The sequence below is a fragment of the Sturnira hondurensis genome, unplaced genomic scaffold (genome assembly GCF_014824575.4).
Source record: "Sturnira hondurensis isolate 20B ecotype Veracruz unplaced genomic scaffold, ASM1482457v3 Scaffold0000780, whole genome shotgun sequence".
Taxonomy (NCBI): domain Eukaryota; kingdom Metazoa; phylum Chordata; class Mammalia; order Chiroptera; family Phyllostomidae; genus Sturnira; species Sturnira hondurensis.
In genome coordinates this window covers 20,176,645-20,191,662 of record NW_028073411.1, presented here as the reverse complement: position 1 = coordinate 20,191,662, position 15,018 = coordinate 20,176,645, and the positions used below count along the sequence as shown (strand labels likewise).

The 15,018-nt window shown below is 61.2% G+C and overlaps 1 protein-coding gene across 2 annotated transcripts; it reads left to right on the top strand.

Annotated features, from left to right (window-relative positions):
• Positions 1-6,093: 6,093 nt before the first annotated feature.
• Positions 6,094-12,827, top strand: GPR132 (G protein-coupled receptor 132). 2 transcript variants are annotated; one of them, XM_037048229.1, is made up of 3 exons: positions 6,094-6,351; positions 10,454-10,560; positions 11,657-12,827. In XM_037048229.1, exons 2-3 carry the CDS (start codon positions 10,497-10,499, stop codon positions 12,763-12,765), a joined length of 1,173 nt encoding a protein of 390 aa, XP_036904124.1. In that variant the 5' UTR covers positions 6,094-6,351; positions 10,454-10,496; the 3' UTR covers positions 12,766-12,827. The 2 variants fall into 2 exon arrangements, with proteins under 2 accessions (XP_036904124.1, XP_036904131.1); XM_037048236.1 differs by lacking the exon at positions 6,094-6,351 and adding an exon at positions 8,980-9,238.
• Positions 12,828-15,018: the final 2,191 nt, after the last annotated feature.

Below are 15,018 nucleotides of genomic sequence, written 5' to 3'. Positions count from 1 at the left end.
GAGGGGAGGGTGGTGGTGGGTGGAGAGAGAGCACAGAAGTCGTTAACTGAAATGTAAGTGGCGGTGCACGGGTTGGCTGCACAATCCCTTTAACTCTGGAGAGTGAGTAAGGATGTGACAGTGTTGGGGAAACTCACAGACAGGTGTGTAACACACCCACACGCTGCTCAGGAACTAGTGAGCAGAAGGAGAGAGAACAACAGACAGACACCCAGCGCTGAGAGACAGAACAACGGAGCATCCAGACTTGTGGAGGCTGCTGGAGTGGTGGCCCCAGGGGCTCGCTGGGTGGGAAGGAAGCTAAGTCCTGGCCCAGCAGGAGGGGTTGGTGGGGGGGGGGCGGGCTACAGAGAAGCTCCAGGGAATTGGGGGACTGATGAGTGTTTTATACTCAATTATGATACTGGTCACACAATGAGGTGCATTTATGAAAAGTCAGAATGGCACACCTAAGGGAGGTAACCTGTACTGCACGCAAGTTACCCCTGAATTTCGTAAGTCAAATAAAACAGAAAAGAAAATGGAGGGGAAAACCCAGAAGAGCCCAAAGACAGTGGAAAACAGGTTAAAAACAAGATTGGGGATCAATGACATGGGAAACAAGGGAAGGCCAGCGAGGGAGAAGGCAATTCTCTGAAAAGTCAACCAACGGAACAGACCAACTTCTAGGAGTAATGAACACAGAGCGAGACAAGACACAGCACAGATCACAACCGGAGGATTCAAAGGCAACAAGAAGCCACCAACGGGTGGGAAGCCCTCGCCAGCCCTCTGTCGAATAAAGGGCCTGCATCCAGATCGTGAAAGGACGGCCCGACCTCCACAGCTCAGAGACAAATAACCGAATTTAAAAAGGGCTCAGAGAGCTGAGCAGGCGGGACGAGGCTGTGCGGCCGCAAGGACGGGAGGGAAGAGGCGGCCCCCGTGGAACCACCAGGCAAATGCAAACCCAAAGCCCCAGCGGCAGCCCTGCATGTCCTGTGAACCGACGGCAAAGAATCCAACTGCAAAGGGGCTGCGAAGGCGGCGCTCTGCACCCACGGGCAGTGCTGGCCGGGCAGCACTGCAGGGACACCGCGGCGGGTTCTCGCCACCTGGTGACCCAGGAATGTCACCCCCACTATTTCCTCGCGAGAACGAAACACGGAGGTCCATGCAGAAAACCTGTACGTGAGCCGCAGAGCAGCTTCGTCTGTGACCCCACACGCCAGGGGCCCTCCAGCTGGCACTTCAAAAGGAAGGCCCCACGCAGGTGAGTGTCCAGTGCATTTTCCGAGGCAAAGGCGCCACATTCAAAGGCTGTGAGATTCCACCCCTGTGATGTTCTGGAAGGGGCGAGGCTAGAGGGAGGGAGACAGACCTGTGGTCGCTGGCGGGGGCGGGGGAAGGGACAGCAAAGGGGACGAGGGAGAGAATCGTGACTGTGCTGCTGGACACGCAGCTGTGCACATGCGTCGAAGCCCGCAGAGCGGAACGTGGCGCAGCAAATGGTGCTGTGGGCAAATGAAACATCGTTTAAGTGCCCCAAAAATCGACTCCAAAAAAGAAATAAAACCGTGAAGTCAACATTTCAGAAAAACAGATGAAATGGACAAATTACTAGGAAACAGACCTGTCCACAAAAATAAAAAGCATCGCTGTCCCATGACAAGGAGATGGATTGATTGAAGTGATGTTTAAGCACCTTGCCGTGGGGGCCCTGACCGGCGTGGCACAGGGGCTTGGCACTGCCCCGCAAACTGAGAGGTTGCCAGTTCGGTTCCCGGTCAGGGCACACGCCTGGTTTGTGGGCCGGGTCCTCAGACAGGGCGTGTGTGAGGGGCGACCAGTTGAGGTTTCTCTCACACACTGATGTTTTTCTCCCTCTCTTTCTTCCTTCCCCTCTCTCTAAAAATAAATAAAAATAAAAGTGTCACCCTGAGGACACTTGGAGCTGGAAGGACAAAGGACAGGGCCTCACAGCAGTAGCCAGAGCTCAGGACCCCCTCTCCTGGCCACCACAGGCCAGAGCTGCCCAGCCCCAGCAGGCCGACAGGAGCTAAGAAGAGCCCAGCACCCAGCCCAAGCCAGAACCCAGGGCTGTGGCAGGGAATGAACGCCTGGGGACAGAAGCCTGGTCACTGCCCTCAGCCCTCACGCTGAGCCTGGGACCACAGCTGGTCTGATCCCAGCCTGCTGTGATGTCAAGGGCCCTGCAGAGGCTGAAGGTGGCAGATGTGCTTCACCTCCTGGAATGGCCCTGTCGTTGTGTCCCCAGGACAGCCGGGCTGGACAGCCGGCACCGGGAACCAGGGAGACCCCATGCTCGGTGGGGGGGGGGGGGGCGGCACAGAGCTGCCAGCCAGTTGTGGTGGAACTGGACGCCTTCCTACAGAATAAGATTTGGCTTCATTTCTGATGAAGGGTCACGCCGTGATGAAGAGGGTGTTCTGGGCAGATCCAGCTTGGAAAAGAATCAGTAAAACGGTCTCGGTGTGCAGATGGCCCGACCTTACAGGTAGAAAACCCTGGAGAAAAGCACCCATCGGAACCAGCGAACAAAGTCAGCAAAGCAGCAGGCTACACAGGCGACCTGCTGAAGTTGGCCGCGTCTGCTCACACCTAGTGACTGGACAGGGGTTGAAGGAGCCTGTTCCATGCTCACTGGGCTCCAAAAGAAGACACGCTCGGGGACCGACTCAGCCCCGGAGGTGAGAGACGTGCCCGGTGAAAACCACTGAAGACGACTCAAGTCGGCGTGGCAGAGCCCCTCAGAGTCCCGATGGTGCGTCTCCCAGGGAGAGAGGGGTTCACCCTGCACGCACACGGAGCCTCCAGGGACCCTGAGCGACTGTGTGAGTGACCGCTCATGGTGCAGAGGTGGGCACCTCCCCATCCCCGCCACCAGGGCACCTGCCTGCACCTTGCCCCCGACAGGAAGGTGGCCTGGCAGTCCTGTGCACTGCCCGCATGTGGGCAGCCTGCTCCAGGTGGGTGTGGCTCTCGTCCTCACCCCAGGAAGGAAGCCCCGCAGGTCAGGTGACAGGTGGAGGGTGTGGAGCCCGCGGGTGAGGGGCAGGAAGTGGAGACGGCTCTTCTGCCACGACCCCAATTTTCTGTGAGATGGGAGTCCAACAGACCAAGTGGTAGAAGTGGCTTTACACGCACATGCACACACACATCCACCATGGCACGGGAAACACACCCACTGCCAGGCCCCCCCCCACCGGGACGAAACACGCCCCTCCCCTCCGCCCCCACCTCCAGTGTGGGCTGACCCCCAACTGCCCTTTCTGTACCCTGAGCCTCTAGGTTGGTCGGCTGTACCCCCACCTGCCCTCTGGCCTGCCTCACCTCACTGTGGGCGGGTGGCTGGGCAATGCCAGCCTTGCTCTGCTGCTGAGGCCTTGGTGCCACCAGGGCCTTCTCTGGGCACCTCCCACGCCCTTCCAGGCCCTCCCCACTGCTGGGCCTGGCCTTCCACTTGGCAATGTCCAGATCCTCTGCCGCCCCCTTTCCCACAGTCTCCTTGGGGTTGAAACCCCTGAACCGCCACCTGGCCTGTGGGTCTAGCCCTGGACATTGCTGCAGCCTCCCTCCTCCCCCCACCTCTGGCCTCTGACCTCTAACACTGACACCTGGCAGGGCAGCGTGATGCTGCCAGCCTGGGAGACAGGTTGCCCCCTCTGCTGTCCCTCTGGGTAAGGTCTGTCTGGCATGGCCCTGGTCTTTGGGACCTTGGGTGCCCCAACACACAGCTCCTAAAGCCACGGAGGGTGTCACGCTTCTGGGAGGAGCTGGGGGTTGGGGGACTGAGGCCTGGGCGAGCGACAGGGCTAAGGGAGGCCGGGGCTGCCTTCCCTGGTGGTGGGGAGAATACTGACCCCTGCTTCGGGTGGTGCACACAGTAGGTGCTTACTACAGCAGCTGTGAAACAAGTCAGTGGCCTCTTCCCGCAGCTTTGTGGCCCCTTCTGTCCCAGAAAGAAGCTGGCTGTGCCTGGCTCCTTCCTGAATCCTGAATGGGGTGCCTTCTGGGACGTCCCCTAACAGGGATGGACCACTCTGCTCAGTATCCTTCCTTCCTAACACCTGGAATGCAGGTGGGAAGGCTGGAGCTGAAGCAGCCATTCTGGACCCTGAGAAGGCACGGGTTTCCCAAGGCTGTGGGTGTTGTCCGGCCAGCCCAAGGGAGAGAAGAGCCCGTGAGCTTGGCAAGGTCCTCAGGGGTCTCAGGGGTGACAGGCCATCTGCCTGTGACTGAAATGGGACATACCACCACTTTGCTGAAATCCCGACTCCTAGTTTGCACATGGGGCGCTCCCCTTCAGGGCACCGGCTGGCTTCAGAATTGGGCTTCGGAGTCACCCAGCTCTGTGACACTTCTCAAAAGCCCCATCCCTGCCCCCAGCCTCAGCCCTTCAGGCCGGCTCTCTCAGGAGTGGCCCCAAAAGCCCCTTTGCTGCCAGAATCTGGGGAAAGTCCTGCTCTTCCGAGTGCAGCTGAGTCCAGGGGAAACCCCCAGGAGTCCCCTGCCTCCCCAGCCCGCGCCCTGAGTCAGCACCACCAGTAAGGCCCAAGGGTGACACCAGGCGCTACAGACGTTCGTCACGGTGACAGACGTGAAGGGGCAGGGTGCCGGCTGTGTGAAGTGTGGGACAACTGTCCTCCAGAATTACGTCTGCAGTTGACAGAACCACGTTGAAGGTGCAGAAACCCATGAGTCCACACAGCCGTGCCCATCCACAGCTGCTAGCAGATGGTGGCCTCTGACGGGTAAGCAAGAGGCAGCCTCTCCCGGCAGGGGACTGGGTCTCGGCCGTAAAGGGAAGGGTGTCCTGACCCTGATGGGGTGGACCGTGTGGCCATCGCGCTGAGTGAAATAAGCAGACACGGGGGACAAACTCTGACTCCACTGGCTCGGGGTCCCTGCAGGGGTCGGAGCCATCGGAGCCGTAGGGCCGAGAGGAGCCGTGGTGCTGGGCGGGGTCCGAGTGTGGTGGGGATGGAGGTTCCGGTGGGGAGCGAGTGAGTCTAGGGTTGGCGGGTTTACACCGCACTGTGAGTGCACCCGAGGCCGCCGAGCTGCACATTTAACAGTGGTTGAAATGGGAAATTTTGTGTGATACGAAGTCTGCCATGATAAAAAGATCTCTGAGATCCAAAAGACACAGAGAGAGTCCACCTACTCAGCTTCGGCCGGAGGACACTGGTGTCCCCAGCGATGGGGACACTGTTTTGTGCCTGCCTGCCTCAGCTCCACCTGCTCATGGGGAAGGGCTGTCCTGGGCCTGAGCCCCTGGAAGGTGGGCGTCACCCTTGGGCAGTGGCCCGTGGACACCGCAGCCCCCTGGCCTGCCTCCCAGAAGGCTGCGAGGGCTGTGCTCAGACCTGCCTGCGCTCCAGGGACCTGGGAGGCTGCGACTGTCCTGTGTCTGCAGGACAGTGAAGGGGGGGGGGCGCCTGGGGCCCCCTGCCCAGGACACACAGGGGTGTAGCCATCTCTGGTGCCCTTCAAGTGCTTGCACAGAGGCGTCAGAAGCGGAGGCAGCCGGCCCTGCCTGGGGGGCTGAGGCTGCCAGGCCTTTGGAGCTGACACAGGAAAGGGGCCCACGCTGCCCGAATCATCTCGAAACCCGGAACCAGCCTGTGGGGTGGCGGGACGCCGGCAGTCCCGGCATTTTCAAGAAGCCTGGGCCCTGTGCTGGGGCGAGGGCTGTTTTAGCGGGTTTCTGAGAGCCAGCCGGGGTGGGGGGCACCTCCGAGGGGGATGCGGTGTCCAGGAATCCCCGGGGTCCAGCAGGGGTCGCCTCTGTGGGCCCAGGCAGTGCCCAGGCTGGTATGTGGCACTGCTTTCCTCCAGCGGGACCCCTGGATGGGAGTGGGGACAGGGCATTGTGTGCGTGGCTGGGCCCACATGGGGGTGGGGCCTACACTGAGGTGGGGCCCTGGGTGTCAGGAGCTGCAATGGGGCCACTGTGACCAGTGACGACTGCAGCCCCTCCCAGAAAATGGAGTTGCTGGGAGGGTACCGCTTCCTGGAGGCGTTGGATCAGGAGCTGGGTACCCCCAAAGTGTCCCCCCCCATGTGTCCTGCCTGGAAGGTCTGTGGGGACCCTGGTGCCGGCAGCCCATGCGTGCTGGCTCCGTGTGTAGCCTGGCCGGATGGTTGGGTCTTGAGGGAGCTCAGAGGAGGCTTCCGAGTCTGTCTCTGTCTTGTGTCAGGTGATGAGGGGAAGTGGGCCTGGGCCCGTTTCCTGTTGTCTGTCCCTGGAAGGTAACAGGCTATAGTGTCACAACAAGACAACTATCATTCCACAGCTGCTGGCCATCCCGGGGGATTCTCTGTGGTCGTGAGTTTTGGAGACAGCTGGTTAGTACCCCCTTGCTTCCTAGAAGCCCCCACCCAGCTGGGCCTGCAGGGAGGGCTGAGCTACCAGGCAGGGCCTGAGTCTCCCCGGGGTGGTGATGGGGGGTCCACAGGGGGTCCTGACCGCTGGCATACTGGTGGGCTTGTGGGAGGATCTTAGCCTGGGTCTTCCATCAGGGACTCTGGGTACCAGTACCCATGGCGCTGTGTTGGCAACAGGGTGTCGGGTACAGGAGGTGACTTCCTGCCACCCCTTCAGAACCCCCTAGCCTCAGACTGTGTCCTCAAAGCTCCCTCCTGGCGCTGGTCCAGGGTGAGAGAGTTGGGAGTGGAGGGCGGGACCACCCCTGAGGCTGGTCCGTGTGCCTCCTGGGCCCTCGGGGACATCCTGGGTGCCCTGTGCCTGTCTCGGACTCGCAGGGTGTTGGGAGGGTATAGAGCAGTGAGCTCTCCTGTCTCCAGGGACTGCTGGGCCGAGGCACCTGAGGAGGGCCACTGCTGCCTGGGGACCCCGAGGGGAGGGGGCAAGGTTAGAAAGAGCACAGATGTGGGCAGGGCAGGCGGCTCCACCCCGAGAGGGGTCAAGGAAATGCACACGTGTTTTCAGAAGTTGCCTTGAACATCGATAAAAACGGGTAACAGCCTGTGAGCAGTGAGGCAGCGGCCTGCCCCCCCCACCCCCCGCCAGCCTGTTGGTGACCTGCTGCCAGGGCGGGACACCTGGGCGCCGACAGAGCCGAGGGCGGCTGTGGTGGACTCGGGCCAGCAGGTTGCTCCTGTTGTGACTGAAGAGGAGAAAAAACGCACAGAGACAGCAACCCTGGGGAAAGGGGGACAGCACGCCACTCTCTCTAGGGGAGAGCGCCCCGACCCTCGCCTTTTTTTGTTTTCTCGGTCCTACATCAAAGAAGGATTTATTATCTCTCACATAGAATATCACTGTCCACATTTCAATTTTAGGGACAATCGAGAAAATGAAAATTGACACCTGCAGAAGGGAAAGCTGGTCAGCTCTGTCCTTGGGAGAGTTCGCACAGGCTGTGGGAATTGCCTTGAAGACAGACAATACACATGTGTTGTTTTAGGCCAGGGTGATGCAGTTTTAAGCAAGAGCGAGCCATAACAGTCTATGTGCATTTTCTAGGCCTGATTCCCACGGGAAAACTCGGTTTGAAGGTCTGGCTCCTGCCCACCACTGCGCTTCTGTAGGTTTTCCATACAGAGCTGAGTCACATCCGCCCACACGAGCTGGTCCCCTGCAGCTGGGTCCAGGGAGCCTGTGAGGAGGGATGGGGTGACCCGGCATGTCCACAAAATGCAGGTTGTCCAGCCTGGAAGGCAGCCCCAGGAGCTGGGCCAGTGACCAGGGGCTGGAGGCACAGAGGTCACTGTCACCGCATCCAGCCTGTGTGGGAAGTTCATAGCAGAACAAACAGACAAAGAAAAACACGTATTTTAAAGGACCAAGGGGCCATGCTGAGGGGTCGGCAGTGCGGCCTCCCCACCTGCCACGCGAGGCCCCACTGGCTGTGGCCACTCTCTGTTGGAAAGTGGGCTGGCATCTCACCGTGCTGAGACCCTGGCAGAGCTGCACAGGCGAGCGCTGGAGGAGGGTGCAGAGGCAGCAGGGCCTCCGGGAGAGGCTTCTTTGGGCGTAGGGTGGGCTGGGAGGCTGTGGGGTCTGGGCCTGTAGGGCTGCGGAGGCCCTGGTGGTGCCCAGGGCCGTCAGGGGCAGGAACGTGGAGGCAACCGGAGCCCAGGGGCAGGTGTGATGGGGACTCAAGCTGACCCAGCCACAGACTGCAGCTGCCACAGGTCCCCAGCACACCAGCCCAGGCTGGCATGCCCCTCCCTGAGGCCCACTCAGGAGCACCCTCTGTGGAGGCAGGGCCACCTCACAAGACCTGTCGCTCCACAGCCTGGACCCTTCTCTGGGGATCCCCATGGCGGGCCGGCCACGGTGAGGACCGAGCAGGCTGCTGTGTGTAGCCGGGAGGGCAGTGCATGCTTTGGTGTGGGGGACGCAGGGGCCACCCCTGCCAGGCCTTGTCCTCTCACTTGACTCCCAACAGGAGAGGGCAGGAGAAGACCCAGTCCCGAGGGGAGCCTGTGCCCGGGAGGGTGACCTGCTCCCCATGGCCCCAGCCACCCCCAGGCTGGGCTGTGGGCACTCTGGGCTGGAGGGGTGGGGACAGTTTTCGGCCACGCTGGGTGCTGCTGGGGTCCCAGCTGCTAGTTCGGGAGAACGCCAGGACCCGCCGAGGCTGGGCAGGCGCAAGGTAGGGGCCGTGGACTTGAGAGCAGGCAGAAAGCAGAGGAGGTGACTGTGAGACAGGAAGTGCCACCAACTGGGTCACCAGGTTCAGGAAGTCCCTGAAAAGACACCTGAAGCCACGTGTCCCAAGGTCAGGACCAGCTGAGCACTGGCCATGGAGTGGGTGGTAGGGTGGGACTGGGAACTGGTGTCGGATGTCCTGGGGGCTGTTGTCAGCTAGGGCTGCCCTGGCTCCCCACTGGTTCTCTCCGTGGGGACCCTCTCTGGTCTCTACATGTCCAGCCAGGCTGCAGGGGCCTGACAGTCAGGGACGGGGCTGGGGGTGGACGCCAGTGCCTGCTGGGCCAGGCCCCCACCTCGGCACAGCGAAGGATCTCTGAGGGGAGGGAGTGTTTTCTGCTGGGCCACCACTTCCTCTGCCTTTTGCAGAAGTGGTTTCTAGAGATTCCACCCACCAGGCTCCCATCTAATTAGGCAAAGGCAGGCGGGGTGGGCTCGCCTTTCATCTTCATCTTCAGAATATTCGAGAGTTCAAGTGAAGGCCGCAGGCTCCCTGAGCACCCTCCCCTCCAGGGACAGGCTGGCTGGGGCCCAGAGCGTCTGGACAGCTGGCAGGTGGGCAGCTCTTCCCGGCCCCCCATCCCCCTTGGCCATACTCCCTCCCTCACCCCAAAGCCAGCTGGGTCCCTGTCTGAGGAGGGGGCCTTGGGCCTGCTGGGGCCTCAAACCTCATCCCCTTGGAGGGGGGCGTCCGGCAGGTGGCCCTCAGCCACAGCCCCGGGTAGCCCACACCTCTGACTCGCTGAGACCTGGGGACAGGCCGGGCAAGGCCCTGTGACCCTGCAGGCCTGTGGGCACATGTCGGTCTCAGAAGTGGAGGCCACTCAGCCACGGCAGTTCCGGATCTGTGCCTACCCCAGTGTCTCTGCTCCGCATGCATTCCCAGGTCTCCCTTAGACCACGGAAGGGAACCTTCTGTAGTTTCAAGTAGACATCTGGGCTTCCTGCTCCTTGCAGTTGGGAGGGACGCCCTTGAAAAAGGAGGCCAGGGGCTGGTCTGGAGGATGGCCAGGGCGGCTGGTGGTGACACTGCCACCAGGTGGCCGAGTTGGGACTAGAGCCAGCGGTCACCCCCAGCCCGACCTCTGTGGCTCCAGCCGCACACCCAGGAGACACATGGGCGGGCCCCACAGGGCAGAACCGGGCAGCGGCTCCCTGGAGCTGGGTCCTGGAGTCTGCAGCGTGGGAGGGTGAGTGTCCAGGGCTCCCTCCCCCAGGCCCTCCCTTGCTGACCCAGCGGAGCCCATCTGAGGGCTCCGTGGATAGGGAAGGAGGCCCGGTGAAGGCGGGGTGTCATGGGTGCTGTCTGGGGATCTGGGCTCCTTTCCTGGGGCGGAGGAGGGGTGTGGGGACACGTTTCTAGCTCACGTGTGCTGTGCTTCTTGGGTAACTGAAGGTTTTGAGAAACACGCCACCACACTGTGCTAGTTTGTGCTGCGTGGCGAGGGCCACTTCCTCACACCAACACCAGAAATTAAGGTTCTTTTTTTTCCCAATCAGAGAGACAAGAAAAGACTACCATTTACAAATTTTGTTCGTATTTCTTTCATTGTACGTGGAGCACACTTTCTTTAGAAGCTACGTTTTTTTCTTCTGTGAATTATCTGCTCATTGGCATTGACATTCTTGTTGTTGGTTGGCAAGAGCTCTTTGTATTTGAAGGACATGCCACCAAGGCCACAGGAGAAGTACAGGACTGGCCGACTGTCTAGTGATTTGCCTGTGATCTGAGCTGGTCTCCCTGAAGCCCCCCCCCCCCTTTTACGCCAGGTCATTTCGGACTCCGAGTGACCTTCCCAGCAGGACTGACAAGATGCAGCATGAGCTGGGAAGCTGGTGCACCGCCCCCCCGTCCCTGGAGATGGCGAATATGCCAGGTGAGAGCCCGCACCTCCTGTGACCTTACACGCCTGTAAGGGTTCCCCCATAATTGTCTTAGAAAGGGGACAATCATGTCAAAAATGAGTATTTGAAAGAGATTCACACAGACTCAGAAATGGCAAAATCAGAGGACCCTGTCAGGATGTTTGGAAAGTGCCCGTTCCTTGTCCTTGGGATGAACGAGAGGCCCCAGGGTCAGGGCTGAGGGGACCGTCGGAGGCTCTGCCATCCCTGTGAGCCTAACATGCACCCGTTTCTCGTGACAGACCCCGTGCTGGGCCATGTAGCCGCCACAGCCCCCAAAGGACCTCCCGCCACTGCTCCAGGGGACTTCTGCCCCCACCCAGGGCTGGTTGCCCGACGTGGTGCAGAGAAGGGGCGGTGCAGACCCAAGGCTGCGTGCTGGCCCTCTGTGGCCCCGGGCAGGTGTCTTGGGCTGGTGTCCTGGGCTGAATGGCACCAAGAGCCCTGTGGCCACTGCAGAGGGGGCAGTGCTGGTGGGCGGTGGGGAGCGGGGAGGCCCAGGCTGTTCCCAGAGGAGGACAGCTGGGCCTGCGTCCATGTTTGGGGCTGCTGCCCCTGCTACCCCCCAGGGTGTGGGACCCTCCCGTGGCTGGTGACATAGTCAGCCCTGGGATGGAGCCAGTGCTGTGTCGGGGTAGGGTGGGCGCAGGCTCTGAGGTGCGGGTGGAGAGGCTGGGAGGGCCATGTGGCAGGGGGTGGGCCAGGGCAGAGATGGGTGTCCCGTCTCCCGCTGGAGATTCCCCGGAGACGCCCTGGAGTGTGCAGAGACCTCGTGTGGAAAAGGCTCCGTCGGCAGTTAGAGAACAGCTTTCTCCCCCAAACATCCCCCTTGAACAGGGACCTGGGCGAGCCTCGGGCCTGGGGCCTGGGTGCGGGGCAGCCCGCAGCCTCTCTCCGCGACACATTCGGCTGCAGGTTGCAGGTCATGGTGTCACCTTGAGGAGGAGAAACCTGCTCGGGACCATCAGCTCCTGGTGTGTCCAGTCTGGAGCCACCGTGAGTCTTGGCGTTTCTTGGCGCCTCTGGAAAGTCTCTTCTGGCTGCCCTCACGCCGTCTCTGTCTCCCAGGCAACTGCAGCGCGCCGACGGAAAACAGCACCTCGCCCTGCTTCATGCCGTTCGAGGAGAGCAGGGTGTACTTGGTGGTGGTCTACAGTGCCGTGTGCGTGCTGGGGCTGCCGGCCAACTGCCTGACGGCCAGACTGACGCTGCTGCAGGCGCTGCAGGGCAGCGTGCTGGCCGTCTACCTGTTCTGCCTGGCGCTCTGTGAGCTGCTCTACGCCAGCACCCTGCCGCTCTGGGTCGTCTATGTCCAGAACGGGCACTGCTGGGACCTGGGGCAGTGGGCCTGCAGGGTGACTGCCTACATCTTCTTCTGCAACCTGTATGTCAGCATCCTCCTCCTGTGCTGCGTCTCCTGCGACCGCTACGTGGCTGTGGCCTACGCGCTGGAGAGCCGCGGCCGCCGCCGCCAGAGGACCGCCGTGCTGGTGTCCGCCGTCGTCTTCCTCCTCGTGGGGCTGGCTCACTACCCGGTGTTCACCATGTACCTCCCAGAGCGCACCTGCTTTGAGGTCTCGCCTATGAACGGCACAGTTGCCAACTACTTCTACTCACGGTTCGTCGTGGGGTTCGCCCTGCCACTGGCCATCATCGCCTTCACCAACCACGGCATCTTCCGGAGCATCAAGCAGAGTACGGGCCTGGCAGCCGCCCAGAAGGCCCGGGTGAGGCGCACGGTCATCGCGGTTGTGGTCATCTTCCTGGCCTGCTTTGCGCCCTACCACCTGGTGCTGCTCGCCAAGGCTGCCGCCTTCTCCTACCACAGGGGCGAAGAGGGCCCCATGTGCACCTTGGAATGCCAGGTGTACACGGCCTCCATGGTGTGCCTGTGCCTGGCCACCGTGAATAGCGTGGCCGACCCCATCATCTACGTGCTGGCCACGGACAACTCGCGGCAGGAGGTGTCCAGAATCTGCAACAGGTGGCACAAGTGGTCCACCAAGACGGAGGTCACCAAAAGCACGTGGTCAAAGGACTCGGAGGAGGCACAGTTGCCCACACTGCTCATCAACAGCTGCCAGCCCCCCAGGCCTGTCCAGCCCCCCGGGTCACAGCCGAGCACACGGGCCTCGCTGGGCGCCCTGGAGCAGCTGAGCGAGGAGGGGTCCTGCTGAGCCCCGTGTCCCACAGGGCATGCCGGCCGGCATGGAAGCCCAGGACCAGCTGTGTGGCCGTCCGGCCCATGAGCTCACCAGCCGACGTTCGTGGCCCTGGCCGTGCGGCTCCCTCTGCACGGTGCCACTGATTTCCTTTTTATTTTTTTAAAGGTTATTTATTTATTTATTTTTAGAGATGGGGGAAGGGGGAGAGGGAGAGGAACACCGATCGGTTGCCCCTTGCATGACCCCACCTGGAGACCTGACCTGCCACCCAGGCCTGTGCCCCAACAGGAATCAAACTGGTGACCCCTTGGTCCACAGAGTGACACCCAACCCACTGTCACACCTGCCAGGCCTGCGTCACTGATTTCTCCTTCGTGGCACCATTCGGTCTGTGAGCCAAGGTCCCTCAGGCCCAGTCCCCCAGCTTTTCCACAGGGCCCCACGGGGCAGGGGGCAGCGTGCCAGGGCTCGGAGGCTCACACAGAGCGTGGCAGGCCTGAGGGCCTCTGCATCCCTGGCTTGTTCTGGCTGGCTCACTCGGCTATTAGCAAACAGCAGGGCATTTGGCAGAGGCCATGTGCCTGCCTGGGGCTGTGGCAGCTGGCACACGCCATGCATGGGGTAGGTGCCCGGTCACCATCCACAGTGATGGCTTTATTTCTGTGCTTGTCTGGGGGCATTGCTCAGCTGGCTGTGAGAGGGCACTGAGCTGTGCAGACCAGGCACCTTCCCGCAGTGCCTGGTCATGGTGGGGGTGGGGACACCTGGGACTTCTGGGGGCAGGAGCCAGCCCTGGGGCCCTCTGTGCTGAGCAGGTCTGAAGCCCTGGTGGCTGTGGACCCTCAGGTGAGCAGGGGGTGAGGTCACATGCCTCTGGAAGCACCCCCTCTCCGTGCTCTGGTTGTCTGGAAATGGTGGCAGTGGATTCCAGGAATGGGGCAGCTGCGCAAGAGGCTCAGAGATGTTTGGCTGCTTTGGCTTCAATGCTTCCTGGATGCATTGTCAGGGGAGAGGCCTGTCAAGGGCTGGGGTGGGGCAAATCAGGGGCAAGCAGATGACAGCCTGAAGGCCTCTAGCCCCTCACCAAGTCTCCCACAGAGCAGGGAGCTGGGTTTGCTGGGTGCTGTATTGCCCTGGGCTCCCTGGAAACCGCACAGGCTCTGCCCCTGACAAGCCCCTTCTGGGCCAGGTTACACGGCTGCTTCAGTTTCCCCATCTGCTGCAGGGCCCAGTCAGGGCCTGGGGCTGATGCCCTGTGTCTCAGGTGCCCCCACAGTTGGCAGCACAGAGACGGAAACAGCCGCCAGGGATGGGGTCCAGGCTCCCAGGTCCGTTTCAGGGCGTTCCTCTCCTGGGAAGCTGTGTGGGCTTCGTGCTCAATTTCACTGTTGTTTCTGCAAGGCATCCGCTGACGGTCATCCTCGCTGGGAGGGGCATTGAGAAAACATTTAGCAAATGTGTTTAGAATTAAAAATGCAACAAATACGTGTCAGTCCCAACGTCCTCTTTAAGTGAAATAGTGTCATTTTAGCTTTTTGGGTGGGTGTTTCCCTCTAGGGCTCTCTCGGAGGCCAGGTGGGTTGGCGGGGGTGGGGCGGGGTGGTTGGCGCATGCGCTGTGGGCTCTCAGTGGCCTGCAGGGCTTCTTGAACAGCCTCCAGGGTGAGTGAAGACAGCGTGGGGACTACGTGCTGTCCCCATGATGGATGATGTGTTTCCCAGGGCTGCCCTAACTGAGCTGCCCCCCCACACACACACACACACTGGGCAGCTTCGCACGCAGTGAGCTGGTCAGCAGCAGGAGGCCCCGGATCCGGGTGAGGTGGGGCTGGTTCCTCCAGGAAGCGCAGGTAGAGGCGGAGCCAGCACAAGCCTGGCCTTGGGGCTGCCGCCCTACCATGCTGCCTCTTCTGTGCCTCACTCTCTTCCATTTACTTATTTGTGTATTTAAAAGTAGTCGTCTTGGAGGTACTAGTTAATAGAATAAGTGTCGCATCTGTACCGTGTTGTGTGCACCCTGCCCCCCCCCCCCCCCCCCCCCCCCCCCCCCCCCCCCNCCCCCCCCCCCCCCCACAGTTCACGTCAACCATGTGGTGACTGTGCTGCAGCCCCTGACCTTAAACCTTGTCTTTTTTCTCTGACTGGAATACGGAAACTTGTCGGCCCACGTAGGGGATCTCCCCCCTCCCTCCATCCCTCACTCACCGGTTCTCTCCTGTCTTCACCGTTAATTCACCCCCTCCCTCCCTCACTGTCTAGTTCACTC

Bases quoted from the DNA above. Each gene is read 5' to 3' on its own strand.
- GPR132 (XM_037048229.1), top strand. From the start codon at position 10,497: ATGCAGCATGAGCTGGGAAGCTGGTGCACCGCCCCCCCGTCCCTGGAG. The intron at 10,561-11,656 runs GTGAGAGCCCGC...TCTGTCTCCCAG, and splicing joins GGAGATGGCGAATATGCCAG to GCAACTGCAGCGCGCCGACG.